Genomic DNA, 17,892 nt, shown 5'->3' with positions numbered 1-17,892 from the left:
TCCTAATATTAAACCATCCTTGCATTCCCAGTATAAATCTCACCTGGTCATAGTGAATAATCCTTGTGATTACTTGCTGGAGTCTTTTTGCTAGTATTCTTTTTAAGATTTCTGTATCTAGGGGGCAGCTGGGTAGCTCAATGGATTGAGAGCCAGGCCTAGAGACAGGAGGTCCTAGGTTCAAATCTGGCCTCAGACACTTCCCAGCTGTGTGACCTGGGCAAGTCACTTGACCCCCATTGCCTAGTCCTTACCGCTCTTCTGCCTTGGAGCCAATACATAGTATTGACTCCAAGATGGAAGATATGGGTTAAAAAAAAAAAGATTTCTGCATCTATATTCACTAATGAGATTGATTTGTAGGTTTCTTTCTCTGTTTTTGGTTTGCCTAGCTTTGGAATCAGTACCATATTTGTGTCATAAAAGGAATTTGGTAAAACTCCTTCTTTGCTTATTTTGTCAAATAGTTTGTATTGTATTGGGATTAGTTTTTCTTTAAATGTTTGATTGAATTCACTTGTGAATCCATCTGGTCTGGGTTTTTTTCTTAGCGAGTTCCTTGATGGCTTGTTCAATTTCTTTTGCTGAGATGGGATTTTTTTAGATATTTCTATTTCCTCTTTTGTTAATCTAGGCAATTTATATTTTTGTAAATATTCATCCATTTCATCCTAGATTGTCAATTGGGCAAAATAGCTTTTAGTACTTATCTTCATTTCTTTTTCATTAGCAGTGAGGTCACCCTTATCATCTTTGATACTGTTAATTTGATTTTCTTCTCTCTTTTTTTATTAGATTAACCTGTACTTTCTCTTCCCCCCCCCCCCCCAAAGAATCAGCTCCTACTCTTATTTATTTGTTCAGTAGTTCTTTTCTTTCAATTTTATTAATTTTTCAGGATTTCCAATTTGGTTTTTATCTGGGGATTTTAAATTTGTTATCTTCTTTGTTTTTTAAGTTTTATGCCCAATTCATTGATCTTTCCCTCTCTGATTTATTGATATATGCACTCCCTGAATACTGCTTTGTCTGTATCTCATAGATTTTGATATGTTGTTTCCTCATTGACATTTTCTTCAATGAAATTAATAATTGTTTCTTTGATTTGTTCTTTGATGCACTGGTTTTGAAGAATTAGATTATTTAGTTTCTAATTCATTTTAATTTGCCCTTATTGATTATGATTTTTATTGTATTATGGTCTGAAAAAATTGCATTTATTATTTCTGCTTTTGTACATTTGTTTGCAATATTTTTGTGTCCTATTAAATGGTCAGTCTTTGTATATGCGCCATATGCTGCTGAAAAGAAGGTATATTTCTTTTTATCTTTTATTTATTTTTCTCCAGATATCTGTTCGCTCTAATTTTTTTAACATTTCATTCACATCCCTTACTTCTTTGTTCTTTTATTTTTTTATTTGATTTACCTATTTCTGATAGGGGAAGGTTGAGGTCCCCCACTAGCATGGTTTTACTATTTCCTTCTTGCGCTCCTTTATAAATCTGAATACTATACCATTTAGTACTGATATTTTGCAACCTCTCCCTCTCTTATATTGTTCTCTTCCCCATCTGCCTGTTTATTATCTTTCTACTTTTCTATAGGGAATGATACAGTTTTCTGCCCCTCTCTTATCCAATGAGGGTAAGATTTAAGTATTATCTGTTGCCAACCTCTTCCTCCCTTACATTGTATTGGTCTTTTCCCCCTCCTCCCCCATGTGCTTCTTTATTAAATATATATTTTCCCTATTTCTCTTAGTATTATCCTCTTTTTTACTCCTAGGTTTTTAATTTTTTTTTTTACATATCCTATACAATTTATCACTAAAACCTCTAGGTATACTTCTTCTAGTTACCCTGATGATAATAATTTTTAAGAGTTACCAATATCATATTTTCATATATGAATACAAATCTTTTGAACTTATTGGGTCTCTTAACAGTTTTTTCTTTCTTAATTACCTTTTGGTAGTTTTCTTGAGTTCTGTATTTGGGCAGCAGATCTTCTGTTTAAGCAGTCTTTTCTTCAGGAATGCTTGGAAATCTTTTATTTTATTAAATGACAATACTTTCCCCTGCAATAATAAAGTCAGTTTTGCCGGGTAGTTGCTTCTTGGTTATAGATCCAGTTCACTTGCTTTCTAGAATGTTATATTCCATGCCTTCTGGTCCCTCAGTGTGACTGCAGCCAAGTCCTGTGTAATACTGACTATGGCTTGTAATATCTTTTCTTTGGTCTAGAAATTCTTGAACTTGTCTATAACATTCCTGGGCATTGTCAATTGGGGATTTAATGCAGGAGGTGATCTGTGGATTCTTTCCATCTCTACCTCACCCTTTTGTTCAAGAACATCAGGGCAGTTTTCTTGGATAATTTCCTGTAGAATGATGTTCAGACTTTTTCTTTGGTCATGATTTTCAGGTAATTCAGTAATTCTTAAATTGTCTCTCCTGCATCTATTTTCCATGTCTGTTGTTTTATCAATGAGGTGTTTTATATTTTTCTCAATTTTTTCATTCTTTTGAGTTTGTTTAATAGATTCTTGCTGCCTTATGAAGTCATTTGCTTCTAATTATTTGATTCTAATTTTTAAAGACTGAATTTCATCCCTGATTTTTTGATCCTCCTTTTCCTTTTGATCCTTTTTTCTTTGTAGGTTATTGTTTTTATCTTTTACTTTCTTTGCCTCATTTTGGAGCTGGTCAACTCTGGGTTTTATGACACTATTTCTTGTTTTAGTTCATGTGCCTTTGTTTCCCGATGACCTATTTTGCTTCTTAAGTTCTTTTCCCAGTTTTCTTCAACCTCTCTCAATTGTTTTTTGAATTGTGTTTTTAGTTCTTTTAGAGTCTGAGTCCAATTTGCTGGAGTTCCTGAATTTTTGCTTGGTTTTCCTTGGTCCTCCTCTGTTTCATGTGTTCCTTTCTTATTACTTGAATAGAAGCAGTTGATGGTAATTTCTTTTTTCTGTTGCTTACTCATAGTTTTTTCCTTCTTGCTCCTCTATTTTCTGGATCTGTCAATTTGGGCTTTTCTGCCCTCAAGGGGATTCCTCTCTGCTCAGCTGATTAACTGGATTAGGCTGATGGAGCTGACCTGTTGTATTAATGTGGCCTGAGGCCAGATCTTCCCCAGCTGCTAGCAGAGGCTGAAGGTGAAAGTGAAGGTGTGGAAGGTGAATGGTGATTTCCTCTATTCCTTTCTCTCAGTGCCCAGTCAGAGGCCTGAGCTTCATGTGGTGGTACCAAGATACTCTGTATGATTGCAGTCTTTGCCCTGGAATCCCAGTCAGCTGGAGTCCTAGTTAGTCTCAGTGCAGTAGGTGGGGGAGGGGTGTTGAATCTTTCCCTTATACCTGAGAATTCAACTTTATGTGCATATCTTGCAAGTTGAATCAAGTAGGGGGAACCTGTGACTCCGTCCTGCTGCTGAGCCTGGCTCTGTCCACTCTGCACCCTTGCTTCTCTGGTTTTCTGCCATGAGACTGAGCCCCTCTGCCCTCTGGAGTCTTCTTCTCAGCCCTATTGATAAACTGGATTAAGCCATTTGAGTTTATCTGCAGAGAAGAATGTGCCCTGAGGCCAAAACTTCCAGAGGCCAAGTCCCAAGATGGAGGTGTGGTGGCTAAAGGCTGCAACCAGCCTTCCCTCTTCTCAGCTTCTTTCTTCCAGCTTCCTCCTTGCCTCCCACTGACTACCCCAGTCTCAAGACAGTAGCTCTGGGAAGGGCTCTGGGACCTTCCTTCTTTATTTTCCTTAAACCCACAAATTCAACTTCTCTGTGTACTTTTTAACTTGAATCAATCAGGAGGGTCCCTCAGCTTTGTCTTCTTGTTGGATTTGGTTTTCTGTCCTTGAAGTGCTTTGTTGTTGATTGGTGTGGAAGGGTTTTCACAGAGGAATATATTTTCACTGCTTCTAAGCTGCCATCTTGACTTTGCCCTTGAGTATTAATATTTTTAGCAAATAAATTTTAACACTTTAATTTTTTCCAATTAAATGTAATAACAATTATTAATACTCAAATTAAAAATTTTTTTGAATTCCATATTCTCCCCTCTTCACTCCTTGAGAAGACAAGTTTTGTTATAAATTGTATGTTTAATCATATAAAACATTTCCATATTAGCCATATTGCAAAAGATAACAGGGACCAAAAAAATCCCACAAAAGCCCTGAAGAAAAACAGTTTTTAAAAGTATGCTTTGATCTTCATTCAAACTCTACCAGTTCTTTCTCTAGAAGTAGCATTTTTCACATAAGTTCTTCAGAATTGTCTTAGATCATTGTATTGCTTGGAATAGTTAAGTCATTCAGAATTGATCATCGTACAATATTGCTGTTACTGTGGACAATATTTTCCTGATTCTACTAACTTCACTTTCCCTAAGTTCATATAAGTTTTTCCAGGTTTTTCTGAAAACATCCTGTTTATCATTTCTTACAGCACAATAGTATTCTGTCACAGTCATATTCCAAACTTTTTCAGCCATTCTCAAAGTGATGGGCATTTCCTCAATTTCCAATTCTTTTCTACCATAAAAATTACTGCTATAAATATTTTTGTACATAGAGATCCTTCCTTCACCCTTAAAAAATTTTTTTTTCCTTTGGAGTTATAGATCTAGTATTGGTATTGCTCAAATGAAAGTGTATACACAGCTTTATAGCCCTTTCAGTGTAATTCCAGATTGCTCTCTAGAATGGTTGGATCAATTCATAACTCCATCAATAGTGCATCATTGCCCCAATTTTCCCACATCAACATTTGTCACTTTTCTTTTCTGTCTTATTCACCAATACGATAGATATGAGATGGTAGGTCATAATTGTTTGAATTTACATTTCTCTAATCAATAGTGACTTAGAATTTTTTTTCAGAATGGCTATAGTTTTGATTTCTTCTTCTGAAAACTGACTTTTCATATATTTTGTCCATTTATCAACTGAACAATGACTTATTCTTAATGAACTTTTCTGGAAAGAAAGGGAAGAACTGAAAAGCTAGACCTTTCAACAAGAAATTGGAAGTCATTAAAATCTCTTTTCCAGAGGTGATAACATCCTGCTATCCCCTTTCTTTTAATTCTGAATCCAATTTTTAGCATACACTGGACAAGTGGGCATAATTATTATTTTTTTCTTATGTAGCTAGGTCAGATTTTTGAGTGATTACTGATTTCATCTTGGGGGGGGTTCTGTAATATCTACAGAGACTATCTTTTCAACACATGTGCTATACTAGATCTCCTTTATCACAGTGATGAATACTTCTGACAATCATCTCCCTGTTTAATGCCTCCTCTGAAGTTAGTGATCTCAGGGTTGTTGAATTATATTACCTCTGTTATTACATCATTTAGAGAATCTTATATAATTTTATACTCATCCATAGGCAGCACTTTACCAGAGAATACCCTTTAATCTTGAATCAATTTTTAAAATAGTCAAAAGACAATAAACCAGGGAAATGGAGGAATCTTTTATTATTTACAATTATCAGTCAGTTGTGTGATGGTAAAAACATAATTGGCTATGGAATATTACTTGCAAAAACCTGCCTATTAATATTTTCATTGAGGATTCTCTCAATACATTTCTATTAGTTTCATAATGTTACGTAGATAGGAATGTAAGCCTGTAAGTTGATGGTTATTGATATTCTCTTGATCACCTTTTTCATAATAATAAAGTCCAAGGTTTTTCCCATGCCCATGATATCTTTCCCTTCTTCAGATACTCTGAGAATTAATTTTTCAACTCCTACAAAATTATTGCTTCTCCTGGCTGGATCTCTTCTGTGGACATTTGACCTTGTCTAGCTATTCTTTCCATTTTTCTTCTCTTAAGTGCCATTCCCACCTCATTTATATGCACATCTAGAATTGAGTCCAAATATGATGAACTGTCTTTGATGGTAAAAAGGATTTGTTATAAAAACTTTTCCATCTTTTATCCGTCCAGTTTCATCCTGAGATGATTTTGCTTAGTTGGGTCTCTCACTAAGCTTTCTTTATATTGGTTTTTCTCTTCATTGATTTCATGCTGTTTACAAGGTGACACTACTCATAATCTTCCACTATCCTTCCCCATAAGATTTTACAAATATATTTTTCTTCTAATAAAATCCAGTATTTTAGACATAATAAAATCCAATAAATCTATGTTGTTCTTGGTTGCTAGTTTTCTCATTTGTTAAAACTCTTTTCTAAACAAGGAGGTTTTTTAGGTGCTTTTAATCTTTTGTAGTTATTGTATTTAATTTAAATGTTAGATTTCTGTATGAAATTACTGTAATTGATGTTGTCTTTTTTCCAGTTATTTTCAATTTCCTATGTCAATAATTTTTTGTTAAAATTATTTTAATTTTAATGGTATTTCTTTTTAAACTCATTTTGATTTTTCTAGCTTAATGTTAATTAATATTTTTGTTAAATAAGCCAAAGGTCTGGCTATACACAGACAGCAGATTGTTGAATGATTTTTCTCACATGATTAATGAATTCTTTTCTGTCTGCTAAAATGTACATTTCACTCTCATTATTGTTTGTTATAACTATGCCTTCTAATTCTTTTCTTGAAGAAAGTCTTGATTGAGATCCTATTATTTTTAAATATTCCCTTTCCTTGACCTTATTTGTTTCTACCAGGTTTTCCAGTTTCTGAAACTAATCTGAGTTGGGACTTCTAAGTTTCCTTTATACCCACTCTTCATCCGTTAGTAGACTGGTAGCCAAATGCTCCTTCCTGTGAAAAGGTTGGGATCCAAGAACAAAAATAAGCCTGGGTCTGGTTTGAGGGTTTAAGAAAAATATGCACCAACATTTATAGATTCAAATGAAAGTTTTCAGTCAACAGACATTTATTAAATAGTTGCTAGACACTGCTAGGCTCTTGAGATATGAAGGCAAACATAAAATAGTCATTACCCTCAAGGAACCTATGTTCTTTGGGGGAAACAAGTAAACATAAATGTATCCAAATATGCTGTAAGTGTGTTACAGTATATACAAGTAAGTATATTAAAAATAAATTCAAGGTAAATTTTAGGAGGGAGAGCACTAGAAGCTAGAGAGATCAAGAAAGGCTTTATTTTGAAGGTGGTATTGAATTGAGCCTTTTTTAAAAAATCCAAAGAATTCTAAGGGGTGAATATGAGAAAGGAATAAATTTTAGATCTGGGGGACAGCCAGTGTACAGGGACACTGTCATGAAGGAGGAACAATTTGAAGGTCAGTTTGGATTAACCATTGAGTATGAGAAGAGGAGTTATAAGATAATAACTGGAAAGGTTGGTTGGGACCAGATTGTGAAGGACATTGCAAAATGCAAAAATAGGAATTTAACCTAGTGGCAAAAGGTAACTATTTTTTTAGCTTATTGAGCAAAATATGTTTAGAGCTGCACTTTAGGGAAATCAGTTTGGTTACTGTGTGGTGGAGAGGGGTGAGACTTAAGCCAGGTAGACCAGTTAATGGGCTATTGTAGTAGTCTAGATGAGAGACTATTAGGGACTGAATTAGGATAGTTACCCTGTAACTAGGGAGGAGTCGGATGCAAGATGTTATGGAGATAGAAACTACACATTTTAGCAACTGAATGGATATTTGGGGTTATCAAGAGTAAGCAATAAGGATAATGCCAGAATTGTAAACCTGAGAGACTAGAAAGATAGTGGTATCCTCCACAGAAATAGGGAGATTCAAAAGAGCTGTGGGCTTGGAGGGTGGGGAAGATATTAAAGATGCTGAGACTTTCATAATCCTTATTATTCAAGGGTCTTAATGATTTTTAATTAATCTTTTGTGGCTGAAAATGTTTCTGGAATCTCCTCTTACAGAATTACCTTCAAAACCAGTTTTTAAACCACAAAAAAATAAGATTTGTTTCTTTCCAAAAAAACATTTTGGGGTGTGTGTTATTAATCAGCTTGTTAATTTACATTATTCATCAGACATGGCTCCAGTGACTTTTGCCTTTTTACAGAAATCAAATCCAACCTTGATATTCCTGAGGATACACCTTAGAGACTTTGAAGGCATTGTCTCAAAGGAAAAGTTACCAAAATGTTTTGTACAAAAGAAATATCACTGAAATAAATGTATAGCCTAACAAAGTGGTTTCTTTAAAAGGGGCAACAATAATATGGAGGTTGAAGTTGTGATATATTTGCTTTATGGTTGGAAAAAAGTCTCATTACTTTATAACTCCAGTTCTTAAATAGAAAATATTCTTATATGTAACTTATAGAATAGATATATAAATGTTTTTTTCTGATATACTCAGCATTACCTTTTAAATGGAAAGTCATTAATAAATACCATTTTGTAGTAATTTGGAACTCCTGCCAGTTGGAATCATGTGTGAGATTTGTGTTTTTTTTAAGGTTCAGAAAATAATACTTGAAATGTGGATGGTAAGTAGGCATTTCACGAACCAGAATTTGGTCCTAGTTTTTATTTGTATTCAGGTGTTACTCTTTGGTCTTTACTCATGAACAGTGCAATTTTATCCAGTCAGCAAAGGTGTCAGTCTATAATAGCTTTGGATATTTACCCCTTCTTTTAACATTTGATGACTGATTTTTTCCCTCTTCTTTTAGATGAAAGACTTTCAGAGTAAAATGCAATCAATATTTCCAATGATTCCCAAGAACCCTGGGTCATCTGTTGAGTGGGAGGAAGCGCTGAAATCCAAATAAGATGAGCATGAAAGAATTCCAAAATGATTGTTACAGGGAAAGTAGCTTGGAAATGCCAAAATAACCATCTTCTTTGAAGGAAAAAGATCAAATTGATTTCTACTCAGGAAAGTGAACAAATCATTGATGGAACATGGACTCTGGCTGTCAGCATCTTCACTGAAGTCTGTGAAAACTCAAAGTCATTCTGCATTTGCTTTATCTTGGAAATGAATGGGAAAGGGAAATGTTTTCCAAGGTTTAGAAAGTTTTAGTAAAGAACGTTAGTCTATAAGTAAATAAACTTCCCTTTGTGGATGATATACTAGTATAGAAAATTAGGTATATTTCTATAAACTTTAAAAATAAGTTTCTAATTTGAAAAACCAAATTTTATCATAAATATTCTAACAAATATTCTTTCTAAACCTTTGTGACTTCTCACTACCAGCTTAGAAGATCAAGCTAAAAATTAAAAGTAGTGCATTTTTAGAATTTAAAAAATAACTAAAATTTTTTGACTGTAAATCCTCAAGAGCAAGGAACTGAACTGGCTTTTCTTGTTCTCTATACCCCCAGAGCTTAGTACAATGCCTGGCATGTAGTAGATGCTTAATAAATGCTAGTTAGCTAACAAAGCCATAGCTAACAATGAAGTAATAGTGGCTCAATCTTTTAAAATAAATGAATTTATTCCAAGAGCTTCCTGTGTTATTGTGTGATTATCTGTCTTAGCTTGGCATATTAAGAGCCAGCTGAGCTGCCCAAACATTTGCCTCTTGGCATCATAATATTGGATCATTTGTTTGAAATGATTTTTCATTTGCTTTGTACCTTTTTGTTCACTCATTCAATGGCCCAGTTAAAGGCCATTCGTTATATATTTACATGTCTTTATACTTTGAGGGAGCAAGAAACCAGCAATAGATAATATAATTTGAGAGTAATTTGTTGTCTTTGACATGCTGTCATTGATATAAAGCATATGTTTGTGAGATAATTTTATGCTAGATTCCTTAACACTACCTGTTAGATTATAATTTTACTTCACTCATCAAAGTGAAAGCAACATAATGTTGAACCCACCCACCTAGCAAATATTTTTAACCAAAAACTCACATGATACTGAGTCCAACATTTCAATATTTAGTATAATAATTCTAATGAATTTTCTGTGAGTAAATTTCTAAGTAATGTGTCATTAAGAAAACACTTTGTTCCTCTGTGGTCTCTTATAGAAACTGATGGAGAACAGTGCCTAATTGCAATCACTGAATTTATCAGACTTAAAAGTTTTAAAAAGAACAAGAAAAAATATTTTTAATATGTAAATTTTCCAGAGAAATAACATCTGGTTGAAAATGCAATTGTAAAGGGTTTTTTTTTTTTATGATTGCTTAAGCTCTAATTAGTCAGCTATCAGGCCTAATAAAGTACATTTGAAATTTATTTGTTATTATGAAACCTTTTAGTTCTAATAAAAAATAAAAAATTAAATGTCAAGTGCATATTTTAGTATTTGTCTCTGAACCATGATGCCATACTCAAGTTGCTGAATTGTGATTAAATTGGTTTAATCAGTGTCTGGGTTTCATATGTAACATTGCAAAAATCTAAGATTAAAAAGAAATTATAGTGAAATTTATAAGATTACATATATGTTGTCTCAAGATTCATCTCATCTTTTGTTTTAATTTATATAACAGGTGAGAAAAGGTGTGTAGCCGTGGATGAAGACAGATACAAAGGCCAGAAAATAATTCATTGATCTTTTTTTCTAGTGCATGCATCAGGGTTTTCAATCATGTGCGTCTAGGTCTATGTGAAAAAGTGGAGTAAGCACTACAGAAAATACCTGTAGCTAGAATTTAAGATTCTCGTTTATCTTTACATACAGAATTACTTCACAGTGTGGGGTTTGGGGAGGGGAAAGAAGTCAATATTTTTAGGAGAATAGAGTGAGAATTAGTTATTAATCATAGTTTGAAATAAACTTATAAAGCGTAAGCCCTTGAGTGCAGGGAATATCTTTTATTCTTTTTAAATCCCACTATAGCACCTCCTTTAATGTTATGCAAGATGTGTAATGTATATCTTCTGTTAATAGTGATGACAACTAGCCTGGAAAACCTTGGAATGTTTTGTGTTAATTGGTAAAATAAATGGCATAGTAGATGCAGAATATTTTGCAAATGCTTCTGCATAATGAACTTTATTAATACTTTTATTGAGACATATTAAAAATGAGCATTATAGATTGAAGACAGTGGCCACTTACAAAATAAATATGATATGGAGCTTGTTAGCCCAAACACCTGTGGGGGGCAGGAAGGGGGAGAAGCCTTAAATAATAAATGCTTTCAATGTTAAACCAATCTGTGCCAATTTTTTTTTTAACCCTTACCTTCCACCTTGGAATCAATACTGTGTATTGGATTCCAAGGCAGAAGAGTGTTAAGGGCTAGGCAATGGGGGTTAAGTGACTTGCCCAGGTTCACACAGCTAGGAAATGTCTGAATCCAGATTTGAACCCAGGACTTTCCATCTCTGGGCCTGGCTCTCAATCCCCTGAGCTACCCAGTTGCTCCCTTCTGTGCCAATTTTTAAAAAATTGGTTATATGATTTCACTAGTATAGGGCAGTGATATCAAACTCAAATAGAAACAGGGATCATTGAACTATACATTAGGATTCCTGCAGGCCACATGTTGACTTTGAAAACCACATATTATCATCTATATTTTATCATCTTTTTATTTATTTTGTTACCTATTTTACAATTACATTATATTCTACTTTAGGTGCACATGGTTGTGAGTTGTGTGTGGCCTGTAGGCTGTGTGTTTGACACTGCTGGTGTAGGGAAATTTCTGGAAGGGCACTTCCTTTGCTAAGGAAGATCATTAGCTAGCCTTTACTTTATATAGCAATTTTAGAGTTCCCTGGGGGCACTGAGAGGTTTATACTGATGATTCTTTTTTTAGAAAACCCTTTCTGCTTATTGATTCTAAGGCTGAAGAGCAGTAAAAGCTAGGCAGTTGGGGATAAGTGACTTGCCTAGGGTCACATATATATGAATCCAGATTTGAACCCAGGTTTTCCCAATTCCAGGCTTGGTTCTTGATAGGGCACTGTGCTCCCTCGCAGCCCTTATACTAATGATTCTTAAATCTACCTTTTCTGCCCCATCCTCACATCTTTAATCACCTTTCAGACATCACAAACTAGATGTCCAGTAGACATCTTAAAACTCAGTAAGTCCAAAGTGGAGCTTTTTATCTTTCTTTCCTCTTAACCTCCTCCTTCCCCCTATCACCTTCCATCTTACAGCACGGCTACATCCTCCTCCCTGTGACTGTGAAAAACGTGGGTTTCAAGACTGTGAATTGCCAAAACTGTAAAGATAATTTTTAGTGTCTTGATTTTAAATAAAAAATAAGTGGTTGCCATGGGAAAAATTCCCAAATATGAAAATACCCAAGTCAGCTGGGCTTATGGAGATTTTAATTAGTACAAATGAAGGAATTAAGGAAAGGGAGAGAGAGAGAGAGAATAAGAGATTTGGCCTAGGCCTGAGCCTTAAGAGAGACTAGTCACCAATCACAGTAGACATTTTCCCCAGGATTGACCATTCTTAGTTCTCACCACTCTTTAGTTTTCACCTCTCTGGGTAGACTAACACTTCACACCTCTTTTGTTAAGCTTGCCTTTTGTAAGTTGCTTGGCCTTTTAGTGATTAATTGAACCTTTATAGGTACTTAGCACCTTTTTGTATTAGATCTAAAAATAGACCTAGCTTAAGGTTCTAGCTTTACTATAAGTATGAGTTAGGGACTTTTCATTATTCCATCAGGAGTTTGCAACTTTATCTTGCCCTAAGGCACTGTCTGAGCAGGGTGGAGTAATTTTAAAAGTTCTCACATTCCTTACAATAGGGGAATTTGCTTAACCAAAACTTCTAAGGTATAGTCAGAAATTTTTAAGATTCACATCCCAGACCCCTCAACTCACAACTTAGGAGTCATCCCCAACTCCTCACTCTCTCTTAACCCCCCCCAATCTATAGCCAAGGCCCATCCATTTCACAGTAACATCATCCCTCAAGCAGCCTCCTTCTCTCCTGACATTGCCACTTTGGCGCAGGCCCTCTACTCCACACACCTGGATTATTATAATAGGCCGCTGGTGCCAGCTTTAAGTGTCTCCCAATCCTCAACTCATCTGCCATCATGCACTAAAGTGATTTTCCTGTCACTCTCATGCTCAAGAAATCCAGTGGCTCCCTATTGTCTCCAGGATCCAAAAGAAAATGCTGTTTGCCATTCAAAGCCCTTCATTACCTTGCCTTCTCCTGCCTTTCCTGTCTCCACAAGTCCTCTTTGATGCGGTGACATTAGCCTTCTGGCTGCTCTTCCAACAAGACCTTCCATTTGTCAGCTACAGGCATTCTCTCTGGCTGCCCTCTATGCCTAGAATACTCTCCCTCCTTAGCTGAACTCCCTAGTTTCTTTTGAATTCCAAATAAAATTCTACCTTCCCTTCCTTAATTATTTCCTATTTTTAACTTGTTTGCATGTTGTTTCCCTCATTAGATTGTAAACTCCTTGAAAATAAAAACTGTCTTTTATCTCTTTTTGTATCCCTTGCATTTAGCACGTATAGTGCCAGACACATAGTAGGTGCTTAATAAATGTTTATTGAATTGAATCAGTTAACAGACATTTATTAACTTAGGAATTGAAAGACAGTCTGTCTGCTCTCAAGAGCATACAACCTAATGGGAGAAGACAACACATAAAAGGAAGCTAGAAGAGGGAATGGGAGAGGAAACACTAGGGAGTATCCAGGATCTTGTTGTGGGGAGCTGAAAACAAAAAGAACAGATAGAAGAGTGAGCTATTTTAATGAGGTTTAATGATTTCCCTAGATTCACATTGACCGTATATTTTGCAAGTGAGACTTGAAACCAGCTGCTTTTGCTTTTTATCCATTGTCACATGCTGCCTCTTTGAATTCATGTCCTTGCAAGTTTTGTAGTTTTTGGGGGGATTAAATATAGCATTTTTGTACTGCATGATTTTTACTGTATTCTTTTTAGAGAGGCAAGGCTCATGCTCTACAGCAAAATAGCCCCCTTTTCCTCCTACTCTAAAGTTATTCCTGACTTTAGGAACTTGGGAGATTTTTTTCAAAATTTGATTTTTTTGAAGTCACAACCACATGACCTAATTGATGCTAACAAATGAAATCTTCAAGAACAAGAAGCAGTAATATGAAAAATGCTAAAAACAAAGTTTGAGATTATGAATGCTGTAAGAAGAATGATCATGAATCAGGCCTAATGAGATGAGACTAGTGTTGGGAAGGTATGTACAACTAGAATTATTTCCCTATGTTGACCACAAGTTTTATTTTTTTTTTATGGGATAAAAAGTAATACAAATGAAAACCTACAATTTAATAAAATAGTGTTTTTCTACTCAGAATTTATGTTGGAAGATTTTGTCATTTGTCTATTCCTTTTATATTAGAAGCATATTGTTAAATTGGTTAATGGAAGGGAAAAATGTTTAACAGATAATCTTATTCTTTTATGTGGCGTACCATCTGTATATTGAGCTCTGAATGTTTCTGGATATGGAAGAGGGGAAATGTTATGGAATTTCAAGTTTGCCTTCCTTGTCGTCTTTATCTTGGGTAGTATATGACAAACATAATCACATTTATCTCCTGGAGCATAAAGAGTTTTAATCACCCTATTAACCAGGATGACATTTTTCACAGACTTAAAAAGGAACAGAGCAGACATTATCTCTCCATAAGCAATCCATTTCATGGAGGCTGAGCACTAGAAATTTTTTTAAAGGATGGGTAACACAAATTATTTCCCTTGCACATCTAAACCAACATTAAGGAAATCTTTTACTATTTATTTTGGTTTTGGAGTTAAACTCTAAACTTGGAATTTCATTGTCCAAAAGGGCTGGCAGGCAAAGCAACAGAGAGGGAATGTGAGGAAATGTTTACAAGAACTCAGCATTCATTCAAGAAAAATACTCTTCTTATTTACTGCTGCTAAGTAAAAAATTTGTCCATGGATAAATGGTTATTTTCAGGACAAAGAGAGGAAGGTCTTTAAACTTGGGAGTGGAAAGCAGACCTTGGAAACAACCATACACCATACCTAATAACAATACCTAACATTTTACATAGCGCTCAAAGGTTTACAGAGTGCTTTACCTTTTTTGACCCTTGCCATGCAGCAAGATAATTATCCCTTAAAAAAGATGAGAAAGGTAATGAAATTACCTTACAGTGAAATTGTGCATCAGCTACGGGAAGGGTGGGGGTAGGGGAGGGAGGGAAAAAATATGATTCTTGTAAGCAAGAAATAATGTTTTAAATTGACTAAATAAATTAATTTAAATTAAAAAAAAAGATGAGAAAGCACCTGTTTGTACAAAAATATTTATAGCCACTCTTTTTGTGGTGGCAAAGAATTGGAAACTAAAGGGATGTCCCTCAGTTGGGGAATGGCTGAACCAATTGTGGTATTATGATAGTGATGGAATACTATTATTCTATGAATGATCAATGGTGATTTCAGAAAGAGCTGGAAAAACTTTCATGAACTGATGCAGTATGAAATCAGCTGGACCAGGAAAACATTGTACACAGTAACTACAGCAGTATTGAGGAATGATTAAATGCTGTAGACTTTGCTACAATCACCAATACAATGACTCAGAACAATTCTCAGGGACTTATAAAAAGAATGGTTCCACCTCTAGAGGAAGAACTGTCAGACTAAGAATGCAGATGAAAACATGATTTATCACTTGTAAATTATTTGGGTGTATGTTTGGGGGGTTTATTTTTATAAGATTATTCACTTACAAAAATAAATAATATGGAAATATGTTTTGAATGATAATACATGTATAACCCAGAAAAAAAATAAAAATAAAAGCTTGGGGGAAAAAGGTAATTATCCCTAATTTTCAGATGATGAAATAGGCCAATAGAGGTGATCTGTCTGGGGTCTGTAAAGATTAAAATTTATGGAATATGGGGAGACTGAGGCATCTGAGGCAGGTAGAAATTAGTTTCTCTCTGCAAGGAGTATTATATTTTTTTGAGGTTTATTAAAGGCTAAAGATTAAAGAATATACAAGTAAGAAACATGTGCCTAGGCCAGAGGCCTAGACAAAATAACCTCACATCACGGAAGAGACGCCTCTGCTCCAAAACGGAAGTCCCAAAAGAGCTGAAAAGACCTTCAAAAGCCTTTGCTTAAATATCTTCTCGATCTCGGCCCAGGTGAGATTACAAGGCATTCTGGGGAAGTGGAGCAAAGGCTCATGGGGATTGTAGTCCTGGATTCGAGTCTATTTTTTACATCCCCCCGTGTGATCATTTGTGGAAAAATTAATTTTTCCCCAAAAGGATCATAAAAACATAATAAACTTAAAAGATCACAATAGTGTGAGGATAAGAGAAAAAAGAATAAAACCAATAATTTCTGAACACATTGACAAAAAGCCATTAGGGGGCAGTCCCCTTTGGCATAAAAGTATACATACAAATAAATGTTCAATCAACCACACCCAAAGTTCAATTTTGTGCAACTTGTGGTCTGGAGGCTTCTTCATGGTGGCTTCTCCAACAGTTCAGTTCTGGATTCAGAGAGGGAGCATCTTCTTTACCTAAAATTCTTCTGAAAAGGAATTTAAACTTGCAATTTAAATAATGATTTTTTTTACATTCCCCCGTGTTGTGGGTGATTGAAAGATTCAGAATCAGTTAGGGATGCATGGCTGAGGTATGAGGTATATGAATCAATTGGCAAGAGATATGCAAGGCTTTCTCACCAAAAAATGAGATCCATTTCCTCTTTGTATCTGGCCATGATCACTGTGAGTAGAAGGCAAATGAATTGAACAAGGTTAACAATTTTTCATCTTTAAAAATACAGTAGTACAAATATATAGGTATCAATATCCCCAAAATTCTCAATAGCCCAATTAATTACAATAGCAAACAAACACACTTTCATATTTCACATAAGTTGCTGTATGACATTAAAAAAACCTATGAATTGATGGACATTTGTCACAATTTTTACAAACATAGCAATCTTTCAACCTTGGTATTTAAACATATTTTTTTAAACAAAGTAAAACTCATCTTGGGTTAAGAACATAATCAAGAAATCTATATATCATTCTGGTAGAAGTAAAATAGTGAGCTAAAGAGCATAAATAAAGGGGTGCTCCTTTTGGAGGCTTTTTAAGGGTACAAATGCCCTGAAATTAACTGCCCAACTTCCATTCACATGTGGGAAGGTTGGGGGTTATAAAATACATTTCACTTCAGCTACTATTGGCCTTACCTCGTGGTAGGGGCAGGCAAAAATAACCAGATTGTTAAAAAAAATTCCAAAACTCATATTTAAAAATCCCTTAAAATCAAATCATTTGAGGTATTTAGCACATTAAAATTCCAAAGGTTGTTAATACAATTATAACCAGTTCTGAAGTCCATCTATCAGCAAAATAGAAAAAAGCTGTTTTTTCATATATGGGCTTATTCACAACAATATTTGTTCAACACAATTATAGGGGAAAAACAACAGAATTTCAAAATTCAGTACATTCAAAATAAATTCAATCAACCTTCAGTTCACAGAATAATATTCAATCCAGTAATATATGAACTTAAAATCACAAAGTTATATCTTAAACAAAAAATGCAATAGAATACAGAGATGTTTATAAACCATTGGAGTCTGAAATGCCTTAGAATGTAGCCTTTAGTCTCTTCAAAATTCCTTGGGGTTTTTTTTTGTTTGTTTGTTTTTATTTATCCATTTAAATGTCTATTGTCCGAAGGTAGAGTAGTAAAGGCTAGGCTAAGGGGTTCAAGGGATCCGTCCAGGGCCCCACAGCTGGGAAGCATCGGAGGCCAGATTTTAACTAGAGACCTCCCGTCTCTGGGCCTGGCTTCCAGTTCGCTGGGCCACCCATTTTCAAATTCAAAGTTGAATCTTTGGGCTGAGTCTGCTCCCAGACAGGCAGGTAAAATCAATGAAACTGCCAGAAGAGTCAAAAATCCTTTTAAACAGCCCATTGTTTTTAGGTTTCTGTTTGAAAAGTCTGTTTCTTCTCTCTAGTCTTTTCTCTCTTTCCCCCCTCTGATACCCCAGCG

General features: G+C 34.9%; 1 protein-coding gene across 1 annotated transcript in view; it reads left to right on the top strand.

Annotated features, from left to right (window-relative positions):
* The window catches only part of TMEM242 (transmembrane protein 242), a 58,696-nt gene extending 47,640 nt beyond the window's left edge, over positions 1 to 11,056 (top strand). Inside the window, exon 4 of the mRNA XM_001381326.5 lies at positions 8,608 to 11,056. Within this exon, the coding sequence (XP_001381363.2) occupies positions 8,608 to 8,706 (99 nt within the window). The 3' untranslated portion in view covers positions 8,707 to 11,056. The remainder of the gene's footprint in view (positions 1 to 8,607) is intronic.
* The last annotated feature ends 6,836 nt before the right edge of the window (positions 11,057 to 17,892 follow it).

This window comes from Monodelphis domestica, chromosome 2 (genome assembly GCF_027887165.1).
Source record: "Monodelphis domestica isolate mMonDom1 chromosome 2, mMonDom1.pri, whole genome shotgun sequence".
In the NCBI taxonomy this organism is placed as follows: Eukaryota; Metazoa; Chordata; class Mammalia; order Didelphimorphia; family Didelphidae; genus Monodelphis; species Monodelphis domestica.
The sequence above is the reverse complement of the archived record's forward strand: the minus strand, read 5'-3'. Positions and strand labels throughout refer to the sequence as shown.